Below are 20,828 nucleotides of genomic sequence, written 5' to 3'. Positions count from 1 at the left end.
ATATTTTAATCTTCCTATATTTTCATTGTTTTTAAGTTTCATATACGAGTTTTTTTTTATTATATTTAAATTTCTGCGAAGAAAACATTTAAAGAATATAAAATATACGTGGTTTGAAGAAATTCCTTATGTTCTATTTTGAGTTCATCTCTTTGTCAGGTAACCTTGAGTAGGCAGAGCTTATTCTCGTATACTCCTGTAAGATTTGAAATGATCAACTCGATATTTGATGGAAAAGGGCAGGGGAATTCCTAATACCTTCACAGTAATTCCAGTTTCAGTTTAAACTACCACTAAGTAGGTATTACTCCATATATCTGGCTATTATTAGCCCTGACACCGGACGACAGATTGGAAAAAGGTTAACGACAGATTGAAAAATATACCCATTCCAGTAAGAGAATAAAATGACCACAAGAAGCAAAGAATACAATCTGCTTAAATTATTTCTGCCTTTATCACCTTGTCCTAACATTTAAAGTTCAAAAACCTTTCCATGTTACCTAAAAATGGAGCAACACAAAGGTAATGGCGCAAAAAGGTCAGAGGAAATCTGCCTGCATCCGTTAGTTCTTGCGTTACCAGTTTGTTTTTGACCAGTTTCCTCTTATTCGCCGTTGAATAACCAACTGTTGACATAGCTTTCAAACATGTACTCTTTCTATATCCCGGATTTAAGGCATTGTTGTAGGAAGGCGTTGGCATGCAGCAAATGGTAAGAGCCATGTCACATGCTGAACTGGCCAGGCTGAACAAGCGCAAAATGCCGGATTCCGCAGTACATTGTATTGTGTACCGTATATCTGTCAGCGGTACCAGTGGTCCTCCACGAAACAGCAAAAAGTATCCATGCGGAGAAGCAAATTTACAGTTTAAATTATTTAAAGAAAAACAGCCTTTCAGTTGACATTTACAAGGAGGATAAAATGTAATATGCGGCTTTTGCATTAAACAAATCTTTATTTAATCCGATTACAATCCCTCTGCAGGATAAATTATTAACAGTATGACCTCGCCCCACATTGCCTGCAGAATAAATTTAAAAGCAGGTCTCTAATCTTAAAACCAGTTAAAATCACAGCGTAAAAATCCCCTAAGATTAATTACTAATCACTTTCTTGAATAGAAAATAATACCAACGTTTTAAATCTGTGAATAATAATAAAATATAGCCTTAACATTGTCATAACACAAATAAATAATAAAATATCAGAAGCTTGAATTTCACACCCGGTGTGGGTAGAACGACGATACTACAAACTGTGCTAACCACGAGGGCATAAATACTAGTAGAGTAAATGCACATAAACTAATGATAAAAAGAATGAGGTAACAACAGATTGACTCAGAACACGGATCAATCTGTCTCAAGAGAGGGTCGCATGATTTTTTCTCCCGGAAACAAGAGTTTTTCGTCCAGCACACAGCAAATCAACTTCAGAAATTACAGACATTTACAGACAATATACATGGAGTAATATGGCCTTAGTCGCTAATGCTCCTAAAACCTTATAACAATAATAATAGCATGATTTTTTTCCCTTGAAACTTTGATTTTTCTTCCAGTAAATAGGAATATCGCCACAGAATACCGAACTTACAATTACATACCGCACAATATGATCCAAGTCGCTGATGCACCTAAAATCATACAACAACAAGAGCAATTGCTATTCTAATGGATGCAAGGGTTGAAGGAGAAGATCAGGACGGTTCAGCAGAACACTCATTTTTTTTTCATTTATTTACACACTCAAATATTATGTACAATCTCAAGAAACATATATAATAATTTATATACAATTTCATGTACATTCTCATATATAATTATCCTAGCATATATATATTTTGTTCAAAGTAGAGTTGAGGAAACACAGTTCAAAACACGTGTGTGCCCTGGTATCAAGGGTGGCCCCCAGGCATAGCCCATTTCCACTTTGGCGCACAAAATCCCGCACCCATTGGAGGTAGTGTAATACCAGTGGGTGCCAGCTATCCAGCTCCCAGGCTGCTCAGGCCTGGGATCGCGCAAAAAAAAAAAAAAAAAAACAAGAACAAGGCCAGAACACTCCAAAATCCCATTGAAGACACACAGCCGAGATGAACATTTTAAAAGAATCCTGCAGTTTTCAGTAGCATTATGTATATCAGTTACCCTATTAACGTTAGCATTAACAAGGAAATAAACTATTAACATTGATTACACATTCCAATGAGGTTTACCAGTCTCTCTGTTTGCCAGTCGAACTGTTCAGGAAATTTCGTCTGATTTAATTTCTTCCCTATTAGTATCTGAGTTAATTGAGTGGGGCTATAGAAGTTCCTCAGGGCGACTTCCATGTAGAGAGTTCACATGGTATTCCTGAGCTTTAGGCTATAGGAAATGAAACCTTAAAGGTTACCTTTAAAGCGATTTATACCATTGTGCAAATTTATACATCAGGTGACTTACCAGGAGAGGAAGTTCCCAGCACGCACGAGAGCACTTGCAGTAGCACTGAGCATTCTTGCAGAAGGTTTTCGTATAAGTGTAGTTATAAATTTTCAGTCATAAAGCAGAAATTGGAATTTTTTTGTGTTCAATGGGCTTGAGGGCATTTTAGATTATTGCAGGAGTCGTCTTACGGGGTGAAGATCTTATTTTATTATATTATTTTTTTTAAATAAGATTTCATAAGAGAGAAGCGTGTTGGGGTGCACAGAAGTATGGATGTTCTTAACTGTATGGTTAAACAATTATTTACAATTCTTCCTAATAATTTAGGCACGTTTATACACAAAGCTTCTTGGTGAGCCGTCCAGCATCACTTAGAGTAGAAAGGGTCTACCTATCGTTTCCTGTTGCGTTGATGACTATCTTCCGATATGTTCTTCCCAAAAGTAAGTTAACCTGGATCATTAAGACTCCGTAGTAGGGTTTCTAGCCGCAAGTCTTTTCTTGAAAACTGCCGCAGAGAACTCTTGAAATGTAATGAAGACATCAGAATTTTCAATGAGCAAATGTACATTATTTTCTGAGAGATTATTTATTTTACTCAGCAGTACCTGTCTTTCATTCAGATATTTATTACATTACACCGCAGTGACAGAAAGGGTCAGGCTCAAGGCCCCTTTCAAAAAGTTTAGCCCTCAGCGACCCGTGGCCAGTCATTAAATATGATGTGGTCATGCTAGGCACAAACCACTTTGAGACTGTGGGTAATGATGCGAATTCAACATTTGAAATATATCTTCGTGTAAACTCACCATGTTCACTTTGAACCCATCTTTGCTGCCAGACAGCAGTGAGTTCCTTCCAGAGTCTTCGTTTTTCTTCTTTTATTCTGTTGGCAGGGTCTGTTACAATGTTAAAAATATTTACTGAATTTCCTTTTTTGAGACTGTAGATCATATCCCTGTAGGGGATATAAAGATCCAGAGGCAGGGTTCCTGCTAGGACGTGTAGAACATTATGCGACACCGTCCTAGGAGCTTGAAGATGAATGCACAACACTGCAGAACGCTGACACCCTAGCCCTCATGGCTAGCACAGTTGGTATAATCACTCTCCTCCCCAAACCGGGTGAAAAAGACTTGAAATCCAATCCTGCCAATGACGCGAAGAATTTTTATGGGTCTTTTTCACAAAGTTGCTGAGTTAGTCGAAGAGCGTAGCATGCTCTTTTCTCCTGGAAATTCAGTTATTTCATCCAGCAAACAGCAATACGACCACAGAACACACTCAATATACAATATGGTCTAAGTTGCTAATGCGCCTAAAACCCTACACAACAACAACTGACTCTTCTCACGCATGATGTTCTCGGACATGTATTAGCTGAACTGAAGAAATGTTGGACAATGGCCGAAAGCGCATGTAAGCAATAGCAGCGAAGGGCACAAAAAAATACATTCAGTACTTATTTTAACCTTTTGACTGTACTCGTTATTGACTAGTTGTGTCTAGTATTTCCAAGAGCCGATCTTTGGCGATACTAGAAGAAACTTAATGCTACATTTAAATAAACGAAACAAGAAAAATTTGAGGAGCACAACGTACAAACAACCAGACGTTATTGTCCACCTATAAGGTCTACGTTTGTGGCACAGTGGTATCGTCACCGTCCTCCCCACACCGGGTGGAAAAGGCCCGGGTTCAAATCCCGTCGATGACGCGAGGAACTTTAATGGGCTTTTTTCACTGCGTGACTGAGTTAGTCAGTCTCAGGCGTAGATAGCAAGGATTTCCCCCAGAAACTGGGGTATTTTTCGTCCAGCAAAACAGACAAATCGACCAGAGAACACACGCAATTTACAGACATGGTATATAAACTGGTATATGTAAGAAATTACGGTGGCCCTAATATAATAATTTGAATTTTTGTCCCCCTATAAGCAAAATCACGTTATTTTATGGTACGGTAATGTGACCGAAGAAATTTCATATCATACTAACAGAACCGCTCTCCTTAGTCAATATTTCGAGTTGCAATTTGCGTAACGCAGAGTTCTTATCGAATTATCTCTTTATGCAGGGAAAAATATAATAAAATAAACTCAGCTTTCGTTGGAAACTACTAACTCACAATTCCCACAGAAAATAAATGTATTTTATCCCAAGGATGCGTAAAAGTATGAAAGTTTGAGAACCCCTGGATAGTTTTAACTGTGGATTAAAATTACCAACTGAGTTAACCAGCTAAATGGGTTTTCAACAAACTTCAGAAATTGCTAGCAGCTGTTAAAATTAAAAGTGAGTTAAAGAGGTAAAATTAAAAGTGAGTTAAAGAGTTAAAATTAAAAGTGAGTTAATAATGACTGTTTCATTGTTTACTGTTTCACTAAACGTGATTCACTTGTTTCCAGATTACCTGGAGCATGCCCCTTGCTTTAAAGAAGTTTCTATGGATCAATGTGGATTACACTTCCAGAGAATGTTAGATAACGCTGTCAATTCGCATGCCCATGACTCTCATATTTGTTGGTAAGTTAAATTGAAGTGAATGCTTGCTTTACCGAAATGAAATTAGAACCGGGATTATATAACTCTGCCATTGATTGCCTTTGATATAACTCTGCCGTTTGAAAATTTTTGGCATGGAAAATCCCCAGGGAATAAATCCTCTAGAGCGAAACCAGCTCATCTTTTTACTAAGCAGACTGTATTGGCTGAGAAGCACATTCTAGTTAACGTTATCTTCTTAGTTAATTAACTAACTGAATTTAGAATAAAGCTCTTCTTTCTAATGCAGCAAAACTAATTAAAACAAATCTCAATCAATCCAAAAACAATCATTTCACTGAATCCTTTCTCTCCCTCCAGACAGATTTTACTATAATCTCATTTCTTCACTAACAGTAAGTAAGCTTGTGAAATATGCTTAAATTGTTAAAGAGTATAATATACGTATTGAGGTATATATTAAATGACTAAACTCATTTATATTTTAATATTTTTTATGCTTTTCCTAAAGCTATATCCTCTTTGGTAACACAGTTGGTAGGATCGCCGTCTTTCCCGCACCGCCTCGAAAAGACCTGAGTTCCAGTTCCCATCGATGATTTTAGGAATCTTTATGGTTATTTATTTATTTTTAAAAAAAATTTTTTTTCAAAACGTGCTTGTATACATAACTATACAAGTCGGTTTGACAAATCTGTTTTGGCTAAACTTGTGTTCGAAATCTGAATAAATCGATTATTATTTTTAAAACTTTTTCTTTTTTATGAGCTATTTCCGCCATATGACAGGTACTTGTACCAAGTGCATGTGCTTGTGTCCGATTACTATTATCATTGTTATTACTGATGGTGAACGTTAGCATCCCACTCTTACTATAACATGGGTGTTAAGGATCGTGGCGTGCTGGAGTTCCATATAAGTGTTCTCTCGAAGGCCTATTGCTCCTAGGTTCTTATGGAAGCACTTTGGTACCATGTCGGTGGTTGGCGTGGTGATGTAGAACATGTGTTTGCTACTTTAAACCCACATATTTAATAATTACAACTGAAATTCAAAATCTTTCTTAAGATTCTGCAACGTGTTGGACAACAGAGGTAGGATTTTCGAGGAATTTTTATTCCTATAATCTAAACCTTCATAACTTACCCAACCAACCGTATACCTTTTCAAACGTCTATGGAGAGTCATTGATTTAACCAATTGAACGCCAGCGATTTCCTCGAGGTTTTCTGATTGGGCCATACATGCTGACTACACAAACAGTGATTACCGAGCAATCACCATTAAGGTATCTCTCCTTTCAACTACTTCTACTGATCTGCCTCATCCATGGCCTTAGTCGCCCATGCGCCATAAAAACCAAAACCAAAATCCGCCGCCTCCTCCTCCTCCTCCTCCTACACAAGATCTTAGAAGATTTTCTATCAAAACCATCAAATGGCCTTTATTTATGTCTTCAATTCACCAGGATTTTAATTCTAACATTCATTGCGCTTTGAACCAGCTCAATGCCTCAGAATATGCATTCTGTGTACAAGCTGCCTTACTTCGTGCTACAGAACGCTCTGCTAAGAAGAAAACTAGTAAGCATACTACAGTTCCATGGTGGACAGATGAACTTTCCACTTTACGCCAAAAAGTCCATAAAGCACGAAGAGACTTTCAACGGAGAAAGTCCTGGCCTGAACCATGGGCCACCGGACTGAAAAATATCTATAAAGACCAGCGAAAAGAATACGTAAAAGCAATTGCAAAAAAAAACTTGCCTCTTGGTAATATTTAGTTCAATCTACAAGAAATTCTGATCCCTGGGGTAGCAAAAACAAGTTTCTCTCTCATGAACTGTACAACACTGTGGTCAACAATGACACAGAAACCACTAACTGGAATGATTCAGTTCTACCACCCCAAGTGTAGCACCACACAGTTGGTAGTTTCTCAGGGGTTACTTCTACCCATATGCAGTGCTTTGCATTTATCAATGTTATAAACTTTAGTTGCCACTTCTCAGCCCATCTGCCCAACTTTTCTAGATCCTGTTGCAGTAGCACACTGCCATTACTGTTGTTCAGTGTTATTGAGTTTTAAGCGCATCATTGACTTAGACCATATTGCGCGATTGTGTATTATAACTATACAAGTGTATATGTGTTCTGGGGCCTTTTTGCACACGGGATGAAAATCTGGACTGAGTCGGGGTCGTTCGTGTGTTAATTCGGGTTTTCACGCTGGATGAAAACCGGAAATAACTCAATAAGGTCTCCGTCTAAGGTCACAATTGAAGGATCCATTAGAAAATTTCCTCCAATATACAATATTCATGATGGAATATTATGATGGAAACCACTATTCTGTCACGTATTGGCGAAACTACCATACCGCCCAACCAGTCATCGCGGGGAGCTATAGAGTCAAGGGCCCGATGGTGGATTTGTTATTGTTGTTAGATATCACTTGGGGGCAGCTCAGCAATTAGAGTGCGATTAGGGGAGACATAGGAGAGGATCCAGAATTGCTAGTCTCGCCAGTGCTGTCACAGGCTTTCAGTACTGCACACATACCTTATGACATTTTGGATTTTCTATTGCCGTACTGAATTTTGAACAAGCATTCTTCTATTTAAATGGCTTTCAAATTATAGAAATTTGAAAGCCATTTAAAATTTCATTGCATATGGGGAAAAAACTGATTTCTGCTTAAAAGCAGACTTTAAAAAAAATCTGTGTTTTGTTTCGCTTGGTAAATTTTAAGAAATTTCTTGTTTTAATTTTTCAGTGCCTATAACAGGTTTGAGAAATGTGTCCAGGATCCTTTGAAACAGCGTTGTGGTAATTCAGCAAGAAACCTGATGGATCATTCCATGGCATTTTTGGGAACTCACTGTGAAAAAATTACTACTACGTAAGTATATTTATAACATTTTGAATTAAGAGACTTAAAGCAAAACGATGTTTGACAAGGCAAATTTTCGACTCAACTCCCGACTGAGATTCTAGTTACGCTTATATTCGTGATATAAAATAAAGTATGGGCGTAACTGATTTACTCATTTTCAAAGCCTGCTATTAATGCGAAGTGGAAAATATATTTTCAAGCTGAAGGGCGAGTTGCATGCGAGTTTTGAAGACTAATGATTTGTTAAATTAATACTGCCTGGCTGTTTAAATACGAATTATAAAAATTATGGTGTATTTTGTTTCATGTGTTTCATCATTGTAACGTTCATTTACCAATACTTAATTATGACTTTCGGCGAGGCCAAATCAACATTAGTCAATTTAGAGCCAAAATTACAGTGATCGTAATTTTGGCTCTAAATTGACTGCATATTCCAAATAGAAACTCGGGTTAATTTACTCGTACAACGTTGTAGCTGAATTGTATTCTCTCTCTCTCTCTCTCTCTCTCTCTCTCTCTCTCTCTCTCTCTCTCTCTCTCTCTCTCTCTCTTTATGCAGTATTTTCGGCTCCTCCGTAGCCAGGTGGGAAGGAGCAACAGTGCGTAGCACACGCTTCTTGATTAGCCGGGGTTCGAGCCCGTCACCACCAAATACGGAGATTGCGGAAAGGTCAGGGAATAACCACCGCATATTCCCGGAGCAATATGGTCTTAGTTGCTAATGCTCCTAAAAACCAACCAAACAAACAAACAAGCAGTATTTTGGTTGACGCGATAATTCGACACTTATTTGTCTTGACAAATAAGCCATGACAAATAAGTCATGGCTTGGGGCCTCAATCACCGAGGTGTTTTAGAAGGAGCAATTTGCCGTTTCCTTTTAGTAAGGATAACAATCGCCTACTTACTTTTTCGCTCCTCTTGTACCAGTTAGTGTCGAGGTTTCATAGAGTGAACGCCATCTTTTCCTTTCAGAAGCAACCGTTCTGACCGGTCGCCAGGCCACTCCCCGTCTTGGCCAGACTATTTTGGACGTTATCTTCCCATTTCACACGTCCCCCCCCCCCGGTTGCGTGCATTGGATTCCCAGGCTAAACGTGAAAACCGTCCATTTTGATGAGGGCCAAACCATCGAAGTTGGCCTTATTTGATCTGCCTTTGAAGTGAATTTACGTTTAATGTAGCCCGTATAGCGTGACGATGGATTCGGTCTCATCATGTCTTCTGTTCTACTCTATGAAGGTTCCTCATCTCGACAGCCTGTAGTCGGCTTCGATGCTGAGAGGAAAGGATCCATGACTCACAGCTGTATGTCAAGATTGGTACATAGTGGACTTGTTGTTGTTGTTATTGTTGTAGTTGGGTTTTAGGAGGATCAACGACAAGGCCATATTGCTCTGTCTATATTGTCTGTAAATTGCGAATTCTTAGATCGATTTTCTGTTTGCTGGACAAAAAAACCGAGTTTTAGGGAGAAAAAACCACGCTACCCTCACCTGAGACTGACTGACTCAGCCACGTTGTGATAAAGACCACCTATAAAAATTCCTCCCGTCATCGACGAAATTCGAACTCAGGTCTTTTCCACCCGGTGTGGGGAGGACGGCGATCCTACCACCTGTGTTACACACGAGGGCTTGGCAGAACATCGACGATGAATGAATACGAAGTGTGGCAATAAAGGTCCCGAACTGGTACAATAAAATGAACATAAAGTGAAGGAGTTCAAATACGGTTTTATTTTTATTCAAATTAATCACCACCTGACTGGATGTACTTAGTACACCATTCTAAGTTTCTGAAATGAATCTGTGAAGGGCAAAGAGATGGTGTTCAGTTCAGCGGTTATGTTTTCTTTATGTTCTTAACATCCTGAAATCTCTTTCATTTGAGGACACTCAAATCTAGCCCACTTGCGCTAGATCGTGAAAGTAGGGTGGATGGCTGACTGACCTGTACAAAGCCATGTTTTGTCAGAAATGTCTTCACAACAAGTGCGGAATGGGCGAGGGCACTGTTGTGCAAAAAGAACCAGGTGCCTTTTTTCCAACGAAAATACGCTACAATAGTCTTTGAAGCACCTGTACATAGAACACAAGAACTTCTGTACCATGGTGGTCTTCAGCACTAGCTGAATTGTGACAACAAAGTCAACAAGCAAGAAAAGCATACCAAAGGAACAGGCATTTATCGGACGCAAACACTCAGGCTTTGAAAAATAATTACAAAGATTTGAGGAAGAGGTACTATAAAGCAATTGCTGATAGCAAGCAAAACTGTTGGCAACGTCTGGTGAAGGGAGCAGGAAATGCTGTCCCTTGTGGTATAATCTATAAGCTTTCAAAAATATAAATGTGGTGAAATTTACAATACGGTAATTAGAGAGAATCAAGAAACTTCGAACCGGGAATCTACAGTCGAAGCGATAGTGGGTAGCCTCTTTCCGAAAGACCTACCGTATATGGACAGCCCTGACCAAGCGGAAATTAGACGAATTAATCGAGAATATATAAGAAGTATATATAATCGAGAATATATAAGAATAATAAGCGAACAACTGACATTGCCATTTTTAACATGCTTGAGCTAGAAGCTGCAGTAGCTAAATTGAACCATAAAAAATGCCCTGGTATTGACCTCATTGACAATTAAATGACTGAAAAATTTTATGAATTCTTCCTTGAGACCTTATTAAACTTATTTAATAAATGCTTGCTAGAGGGGCTGTCCCTCTTGAATAGAAACCTGGAAAGCCAAAAACAAACCCCACAGCATACAGGTCAATCTCTTTATTGACCAATCTTGGAAAATTATTTGAAAAGATGATTGCCCCAAGGATTTTAAAATTATTCACAGAACATCAACTCTCCTCTGATTGCCAGTTCGGATTCAAAAAAGGACAATCCACTGAGGACTCAATCTCAATCTTGCTGGCTTACATTTAGGAGGCAAAGAGCAAATATGTGCTTGCTGTTTTTATTGACTTTGAGAACGCTTTCGATTCCCTCTGGTAGGAGAGCCCTCAGGTCACTGGAAATGGCGAAGTGTGATGACTACCTGTTCAAAGTCCTTAGATGTTACTTTAAGGACCGACAAATTGGTATTTTGCAGGAGACTTCTTAACTCCTGTCTTCTTTTAAAACTTTGGCCGAGAATTCCTGAAGCAAGCAAAGATGTCCCAGCTCTGAACTAAGAGAGGTAAATTATTCTCTATGAGGTTTGGTAACCTATTTAGTAATTCCTTCCTGTCTGAAGCATACAGTCCGCATCCAAGGATGCCATGTCTCCAAGATTCAACCTCACCGCACGAACAGTGGGGGTCAGATTCTAATCCTCTTACAAATAGTTTGGCCCTTAAGCCATCTCCAGTGATTAAGTAAATCGTGGTCATGGTGAAGCAAACCAAGAAGCCACCCTCTTGTTCATTGCAAAGCTTTCAGCTGGAATGAACCCTCTTGTAATGGTTCCAAACTCACTCACATCCCAGGCGCCTCCGTAGCCAGGTGGGAAGGAGCAGCAGTGCGTAGCACACGCTTCTTGATTAGACCGGGGTTCGAGCCCGTCACCACCAAATACGGAGGATACGGAAAGGTTAAGGAATGACCACCGCATATACTGGAGCAATATGGCCTTAGTTGCTAATGCTCCTAAAAACCAAACAACAACAACAACACTCACATCCCAATTGCTGCCAGCAATTCACAACCTCACCCAAAATTCTATGTTTTCTCCTTTATGTTGTTATTTGGATTAGAGGTGATAGTCGGTATTTGTGACGGCCTTCCCTTCTTTGAGTTATATACAATACCTCGGAAAATAACGTGTAAATCGAAGGGGATGGTACCTGCAATAACCTGTAAGGCGTTTTTCGACACTGTCCTGGGAGTGTATAACTGTAAGCAGAATTATACGTTGCAGCGAGAGAAGCTTAGCTTTAGTTGTAACCTTGGTAGCTGCCACAAACCAAATATCAGCACCATAAACCACAATTGGAAGAAATATCGTCTTGTAGTACAATACAAGAGTTTTTTTTTTGGATAAACCCCATTCCTTGCGGGGAATTCTAACAACTGCAGCTACAAACTTATTGATTTTAGTGACATGTACACGAAACCTGAAATGATCATCCAAAGTTAAACCCAAATACTTGGTGTTCTGTACATATGGAATTTGAGCATCATATAGGATTACCTTTGGCGGCCTTCCATAATCGAAGTGGTGTTTAAACACCGTGAAATTCGTCTTGGTGACAGAAATATTTAGTTTATTTAAACCTGGCCATGCCAATAAATCATTCAAAACTGACTGAAATTTTTGTTCGTGAATTTGTCTTGATCCTGCCTGCATAGCCACCACCAGGTCATATTCATATGCAACGTTGATGAACCCTTTGCTATCCTTCGTGAGCGACTGGTCTGGCACTGCATTCCAGAAGAACGGTCCCAAGACTGAACCCTGTGGGCATCCTCTGGAAACGGTACTCGTCTATGATAAGTACTTTGCACATACTGTACATCTTCATAGGATGTTCCTGGATTATAGTGCGAGTTGATCTTCCCCCTCCTCAATACCCAAATGTAGGCTTGCATTTGTGGATAGACTCTAAGTGGAGATAATGTTCATAATGTTAATGTTTTTCTAATACTGCTAAGTTAATGTCATTCTAAGTGTATATACGTAAGCATTTGCTATTTACATGTAAATAATTGCATAATGTTGCTTTCGTTTGAACAAGTGTGCATTGTTCCTAGTTGGAATTTTTTTTTTTTTTTCCACTGGACTCCAAGTCTGGGCAGCCTTGGGGACGAGATTGCTGGTACCTACCGGTATAGCACTTCATCTGGTGGGTGCGAGATTTGTGCATTATAGCACACACAGATAATGATTGTTCCAGGTGTTGGTTGTTCCCGGATGACGAAATGGACTGACACAACACTTTTTAGGCCTCTTTTGCAGAGGTTCTGAGCTATCACAGGAGTAATAGGTGGAGATGGGATTATGTCTAGGAGCCGCCCTTCATACCAGGACACACATATACATATGTACACAAGGACTACAGAATATATAAGAGTATGTATATAAAATTTGTATATAAATCTTGTATATAAATTAAATAATATATATCTTGAGAATGTACACTGGCGTGCAAAACTTAAGGACCAACACTATTTCTAAAGGTTACAACCATAAAATCTTTACTTAAAGTACTCTTTACTGATGAGAGTAGATTCAGTCTCAGCAGCGATTCTGGACGTCAGGTAATCTGGCGAGAGATTGACACACGGTATCATCCTGCAAACATCACTGAAATGGATCGATATGGCGGTCGAGGTGTTCTCATCTGGGGAGGCGTTATCTTGGATGCACGTACACAACTCCAGATACTGGAAGGCGGCACTGTATGTATATAACCGGTGCACGCTACTGTACTGAGATAATCCTTCCCCATGTTCATCTGTTCCGAGGTGCCATTGGCCCCGAGTTCGTGTTTATGGATGATAACGCTATACCCCATCTCACTGCAGCTGTTGATATGCTTTTGGAAAGTGAGGACATTATTCGTATGGATTGACCTGCCCGTTCTTCCGATCGATCTAAATCCCTTCGAACACATATGGGACGCTCTGGGTAGATGCCTAGCGGCACGTCCACACCCACCAGAAAATGCTCACTAGTTGAAGATGGCGCTAACAGAGGAATGGACGATGTTACTGCAAGAACTTATCAACAACATTGTTCTACATATGGACAGGCGGTGCAAAGCCTACATCGACATTAGGGGTGGCCATATCTCCTACTGAGGACCACCTCTTCCCTTTGTTCCATCTTTGGCAGTGATGCATCTGTATCATGGCAGCCAGTGCTATGTTGTCATTTTTGAATAAAGTCCCTCTGTACCGTTTTTTTTCCGTTGTTGGTTCGGTGTTGTTTCCTTCATCATTTCCGTACCTCACGAGGTTCCTTTGGTATGTTTTTCCCATATCCAGGCCACTCATAGGAGTGGCCTGGATATGGGAAACCTGACTAGTCCTTAAATTTTTCACACCAATGTAAATCGCATTATGACTGTAATACGATGTGTTCCCGTCATAATTTAGTGCCTCCATGTGTTAATGGGTGCACTAATTGGAGGGGCTTTCTCTCTATCTCTCTCCAAAAAAAATCCTTCCATAAATTGAATGATTTGGGCTGTTTCCTATTTATTTATTTAATATTGTATGGACAGGTGGCAGTATGTAGTTTTAATGATCTCTCTTTTTTGTTCTGTCGTCTAGGATGGATGTGGACGGTAACTGTATTGCTCCAAAACCATCTGGACGAATTCCCACAGTGCCTTCTACAACAGTGTTTAGAGTGAATTCTCGTTTCACCACACAGCGACCTTGGACTCATAGGACGGTAATTTATCCTCTTCCTGCTACGGAACACAGCAGAAAATTAGCGTCCCATGCAACAGCTGTTCGTCATTATATGTGGATCATTTTCATATTTGGGATATTTAATATTGTTAATTAGATATCCATACCAAAGAAATATCTGTCATTTGGTAATTACACATATTTTTTTTTTTTTTTTTTGCTGCCTTTTCATTTTTAAAAATGCAAACTTCAACTTGAAAACGAAAACTGCTTCGAAATTTATTTTATTTTTTAATTTACTTTTTAAGAAACAGAAAACGGGGAACTATTTTTTTTAAACATATGAATATTTAAATAAAGTAATTTGCCCTCTTCTACTGACATAAACAGAAAAAGAAAAAGGTGATGGGCCTCTTTCCCCACTCCTGTAGATATTGTATTTATTCATTATTATCTATACCGCAGTTTCGATTGTTTTTAGGAATCTTATCGGTGGGCAAATAAGCCGTCCGTGAAGACCCTAACGTATTGTGGATATAACTTTTGGATATAACACGGTGAAGACCTGAATCGGTTGTTCAGGTCTTCACCGTGTTGACAGAGGAATATAAATACCACTGATAAAACCTAAAAGGGGTCGAAACAGCAATGTACACACTAAATAAATAGCAATATAACTATCCATTGGAGCTGTGCTTTTATTTACAGTAGTACTGTAAATAATAGAACTAAGGTAACTCGTGATGAACCACAATATGAGATAGAAACATATTTATTTGGAATAATGATTACATTACAATAATAAACATTAATTCACCTCTATGGAAAAATACGAATGAAATATATCAAACAGACAGAATTTAACAACACGCGACTATTTACAACTTTGAACAAATTATAATAAAATATGGATAATAATTTAAAAATTTACATGCTAAATGCTCATCATTAATTAAACTTAATGGAATATAATAAATTAATAGTATAATATAAAAAAAAAATTGCACAAGAGTCAGCTTCCTGAACATTAGCAGAGTGGTATAATTGCCGAGTCCCCACACTGGGTGAAAAAGCCTGGGTTCGAATCCCATCGATAATGAACTTTTATGGACTTTTTTCCACTCCATGGCTGAGTTAGTCGGTCTCAGGCGTAAAGCAGGAAATTAACCAGAGAACACACGCAATTTACAGACACAATACACATGGGTTGTTGAATGTTGAAGTTTTGAAGTGACTCTCTAGGTTACCCTAAATATAATAGTTTTGTTTTGTTGTTGAATAAGAACTAGGAGAGAAACAAATTACTCAGATTGCGAAATAAAGTGCAAATAAAGCAGCAAGATTGAAAATTACGTCTTAAATTAAGAGGAATTAAACGAAACTGAGTGCACAGAACATGGTAATCTCTGAGATGGAACTCGATGTATTTCTCGAAAGAAAGGAAACAAATATGTTTGATTTGAACACATTCAAGTAGGTCCATATATTTGAGTAGGAATCCAAATAGCGGAACAATAATGGCAAAAGTCAGGTAAAATTATTGCTTAAAAAGGCTCACAATAATGGCCTCATTATTGAAAGACGAGCAGTGCGTTTAATGATTCAGTTAGACCATTCACATAATTTGTGAATGATCCATCATGTGTACTATTGAAAACTGAAATAATAAATTTACTTACGTCTTCAGCCTTTCTATCACAAGTTAGAAAGAAATGGGTTAAGGGATAAATTTTTTTCGTCCTCTCAGAGATTTGTAGAATCAGTACACTTGAAATTTGGATAACAGCTGGAGAACTTGTTTTCTCTGCCAATAATAAAGCAAATGAAAATTTCTGTGATTGGCTGAATTTTTTTTTCCAATTTACTCCTTCAAGTAACTTTGCAACAAAATTTTCACACTACAAACGAAAACAGAACAGATCCATATAAAAAAGTTGTAAAATGTATTATTCAAGGCTAGCGACCAAGTCCATTTCCCTTTGGCAGTATAGGGTAGAACGTTGTTGTGATAATTGCAAACGAACGTTAAAACCACAAATTTAACGAACTGCATTCTTAGGGATGACTGAAGTAAAGTATTTACGAGAATTTCGAGTAGAATCTTTGATGATGATGGGTGTTATTGTTTGTAATTGTTGAGGAATTGATAACTCTCATGATGGTAAAAATGAATTTAATTGTTTTAAACAATAACATACAAATGGAATGGTAGTAACAAATTTCTGAATTCAACCAATTCAGAAATGGCTAAAGTACCTCGATTAGACTTTCCCTTACTGCAGAGTAGGATATTTCAGGAATACACTCAATTGGCCGTAAACGCTCTCTTGAATTCTCCAGAGGAGAATGAACACTCACGGATCCACGAGCGAAACATCCGGACTCTTCTGAATATAATCAACAAGCGGAATATAAAAACGCGTTTAGAATTCGATGACTTCGAATTTCAAAAGTTCATTCACATTCCCGCTAAGGTTTGCTTTTGGAAAAATGTTGGCGACTTGCAGTTGGTCGGAGAAGTCCTGGTGTGTTTGTACAATTGCGATGAATTATTGGGACTCTCCTTAGTAGAACTGTTTTACCCTGGAAGAATCCATGCTTTCTGGACATGGCCTGGACACGACGTACCTAATGAAAGGAGCGTGCAAGAGTACCCCGTGTCCTATTTTCATCGTGTTGCTAATGCAAACAGGATGGTATTTGGCGGCGGGGAGCGATTTATAGACCTTTTGTGTCATGGAAGATTCGACCTATTCCTATATTGCAACGAAAGTTTGAATTCAGATTTGACGCTGCTGTTATTAAGGTTAGGAGCAACTTTAAATTCAAAGAGCTTTAAGAGAAGTTGGAAGAAGGTGGAAAGACTTGCGTGCTACATTATTCTGAATTCCCTGTATAACCTCGTTTTCAGCGATGACAGAGACCCAAAAGTGCAAAAGCACCGCTATTTCCAAGAAAGGGCAACCTGTGTGAAGTATCTTCTTCGCGTTGTTCCTCAGATGTCTGTAGCACATTTACAAAGTGCCATTGGTGAAGGATTTATGCTGTTCCGGTATTCTTTAATGAATAAGGATTTCCCTGCTATGAACTTCCTTGATAGGACCATCGAGTGGGTACCGTTGCTGAAACCACGATGCTGCAGTCCATCCGAGCTAACCCATCTTTGTAGATGTGCCATAAGACGTGCCCTACATAAAAACTGGAGTCTTCCAGATGGTATACAGAAGCTTGACCTTCCTTTAACACTCCGTCGATACGTTGATCTTCTAGAAGATTAATGACTGCGGTTTCTAGTTCTGTTTGGTAAGCCAATTCGACATCAAAGTGTTGTTGATGTTGAGCAGCTTATCCTAAATTTATGATTTGTGCAAATTTTAGATTTTATTATTTTCTGTACTAATAAAGGCAATCTGAAATATTCAAGCATCGTTCTAGCCTTACTTACGAGAACGATCTTGTATTGCTCATGAGAGAAAATTCAAGGGTGCAGTTAGAGGAAAATTTGAATTCTGTCCTATTGGCATTGAGAGCCTGGTGTGATATTCACAGACTGCGGGTGTCGACTTCAAAGACTAAATGTGCACTATTGTGAGGAAAGTTGTCCATTAACAGAAACCTTGTGGTGTTTATGGATGGTAAAAGTATACAATGTCTTACTCTTGGGATAAAAAATCATAGATGGGATGGATTTGTCTCTTAAATGATGTAAATCATTTAAGAGACATATTCGCATATTCGAAAGATGATTGCGATCCAAAGATCAATACTACTCCGTAGTATGGCCTGTCGTAAAGTGTCAAATGTGGCGCTGCAAGTGTTGACTGGTAAAATGTAAAGTATTCAGGGACTAGGGTCTAACGGCACCGGGGGGTTCCCCCATCTCCGTGTTGTATGCATTGTTTGTGAAACTCAGTAGTCTGTGGAGGCCAGAGATTTAAAAAGTATATGGATATTGTTGTGTAGTGTAATATCGTAGTGCGTTGTATCTTCTGACCTTTTAGCCGTTGGGCCCCTAATGGGACCCACAGTTGCCCACACTTTGCCACGAGGAGGCAAGTTAGGTACCCAGTATAATTTCGTACTTCTGCCACCGAGTTTCCGAAGATTTCATTGACAAGGGCCTATTGTAATAAAAAAAAAATGGCGTAAGCGCTAGAGTTTGATTAGGCCGAAATGGTTTCATGAGAGTGAGGTTGGAATTTTGACGCTAGTAACTTGGCTGTGTTAATTTAGGGGCATACGCTGTCGTTATAGTTAGAGTGCAGGGAGACTGAAGACTGGAGGAGACAGATAGAAATATGGTAACGATAGAGAAGGCGACCCCAGACAGATTAGCTGGAACATACCCCACCAGGAGCATGCCCCACAACCACTGGATCTGTAACTCATTTATAGAGATTTGTATTTTTACTACAGAAGAGGAAGGCAATTTCAGAAGCTGACAATAGCGCTGAATTTACAGAACGGTTATAAGAAGAAGTGGATCTGGCAAGAGCTTATTTCCATTTGGCAGGACAGATGGAATGATACTGATAAAGACTTGATCCTAAAGAAGTTTCTTCCTGAGGTTGCTCGGATGGGTAGAGGTATGCCAGTTTGGTTTTTTCCGAATCTGCACTCGACGATTTTTCTTTCGGGACATGGATCCTTCTTTGAAAAACTGAATATATGTTAGGGGTAAATTCTACCCATATGTATTGTGCCTATAAATCTGTATGATGTGTTCTCTGATCGATTTGCCTGCTTTTCTGGCGAAAACCCCGGGTTGACGATACCACTGTGCTACTGTGCAGACAGTAAAAAACAGCAACGAGTTTATGAAACAGTGATTTTCAGGGTTTTCCTCTGATCGGGACCCTAGGCCCAAAAAGACAAAAAAACGCAAAAAAAAAAAACCCTGTCTTTTTTTGTCTATAGCAGGGTTTCCCAAACTTTTTCGGACTACCGCCCCCTTTTAGAACATATATTTCATCAGCGCCCACCCCATAAAGTCAGTCAAAAATGATACATTGAAAATTAAATTTTAATAAAAACTATTTAAAATTTAAGCATTTATTTTATAAACAAAAATATAATTGTGCAACAGTATCTACAAGTACCTGATTTATTAATTTAAAAATAATTAATGCGCAGTATGGGTCTGATACCATGAAACTAATTTTTCCACATCCGGCTCAATATTAGTAAGCAGCATCCTTAAATCGTCCCGGTCCACTATTTGTAGTCCGTTTCTCTTTTTCGTCAAAAGGTCCGTAACGGCATTACATCCGCGTTCAACTAAATATGACGCTGGAACGCCATTAGGAACTTTTTCACAACGATCCATAATCCAGGATAAAGATTTGTAAATTGTTGCTGGAACCAGAAATGATGGTACCCGCTCTTAAATTTGATCTTCAACTCTTCGTTGGTTTTTAATTCAATCAATTCTTCTTGTAATTGCATTACTGTTTCCTCAACACTTGAAAATGGGTCTAAAACCCAATGTGGAATCTTTATGGAGAGAATATCTTCAAATCGTTCGGAAAACTCCTTATGTAATGCATCCAAATGACGACAGTAGACTTGAATTTCATCATCATGTATTTCTGCCTTTTCCTTGAGTGCTGAAAGAGTTGCGTCTGAACAGAACAAGTTTTGAAACAAATGCAGATATAACAGCCTTGAATATTGATTAACACGAATATTCAGAGGAAACCGCGTCGAACCTTGGTAAGACGAGTCGCAATCACCACAAGAAATGTTATGTACCAGGTCGTTAATTTGTGTTGCGAACGAGGAAAGAACTGAGTGATTATTCAGAATAGTGTGTAATTTTTGTATTGGTCTGACCACAATTTTAAATTCGGTATCTTTAAAGAATCCGTTAAGCTGTTTATGTCACTGTTCAACATATGGACAGAAATAAAGTATTTTTTGATATTACTATTGTTGGTAGGTATAGTATTTTGTATCCAATCCTTAGCTTGTACCTTAATTCGGTTTATTGTAGCAAGGGAATATCCCCTGTTTAAGAATCTTACAGTAGAGCTGTTTCAATAAATTTCAAAATGCCTATAAATATTCAACGACGGAATTTGCTTTGGGATCAGAAATACAAATATTAACCAGCAGATTCTTAAACAGGGGTTATTTTTACACTTTCTACTTTTTTCTACCTTACCCCTGGATTCAAGAAATTTAGTAGATAATACTGCATATACGATATTGTCGCTCAAAGAACAAAAAAATAAATAAATAAATAAGTAAATAAAATAAAATGATAAATAAATAAATAAATTACAGATTAGTTTAGGGCTGAAGACTCAGGTTACGTAGGGAGTTAACTACAGTAGATTACCCTACACCATCAAGCATCTCTCATATTGGGAGTTATATACTTCGTAATTGGGTTGTCACTATTGCAATGTCAGGGTATCTGCCCACCATTGACGAAGAGCCAATAAACTTCAAAACGGTGCCGTATAGGTGACGGTATCCGCTGAGAATAAGTAAAAATAGTCTTCTATGATGAAGCGTCACTTATTTGAGGGAGTGCAATATCGTGGCAACGCGTTGTGAAGGTATTGACAATATGAGATATTAGCATTATCATTAGTTGAGGAATACGATGCAAGAAAACAAGCTTA

General features: G+C 38.6%; 2 protein-coding genes across 2 annotated transcripts in view; both read left to right on the top strand.

Moving 5' to 3' along the window:
* LOC150076522 (uncharacterized) overlaps window positions 1-14,356 on the top strand; it is a 61,874-nt gene extending 47,518 nt beyond the window's left edge. Inside the window, exons 4-6 of the mRNA XM_090387377.1 lie at window positions 4,846-4,963; window positions 7,718-7,843; window positions 14,116-14,356. Coding sequence (XP_090243503.1) covers window positions 4,846-4,963; window positions 7,718-7,843; window positions 14,116-14,356 — 485 coding nt within the window. The remainder of the gene's footprint in view (window positions 1-4,845; window positions 4,964-7,717; window positions 7,844-14,115) is intronic.
* A 2,086-nt stretch (window positions 14,357-16,442) lies between these two features.
* LOC150076521 (uncharacterized) lies at window positions 16,443-17,477 on the top strand. The gene has a single exon (XM_090387376.1). The coding sequence runs from the start codon at window positions 16,443-16,445 to the stop codon at window positions 17,475-17,477; it is 1,035 nt and encodes a 344-aa protein (XP_090243502.1).
* Window positions 17,478-20,828: the final 3,351 nt, after the last annotated feature.

This window comes from Mastigoproctus giganteus, chromosome 13 (genome assembly GCF_048544385.1).
Source record: "Mastigoproctus giganteus isolate SK-2022 chromosome 13, ASM4854438v1, whole genome shotgun sequence".
NCBI classification, from domain to species: domain Eukaryota; kingdom Metazoa; phylum Arthropoda; class Arachnida; order Uropygi; family Thelyphonidae; genus Mastigoproctus; species Mastigoproctus giganteus.
This window is presented reverse-complemented; position numbering and strand designations above follow the sequence as displayed.

Bases quoted from the DNA above. Each gene is read 5' to 3' on its own strand.
- LOC150076521 (XM_090387376.1), top strand. From the start codon at position 16,443: ATGGCTAAAGTACCTCGATTAGACTTTCCCTTACTGCAGAGTAGGATA.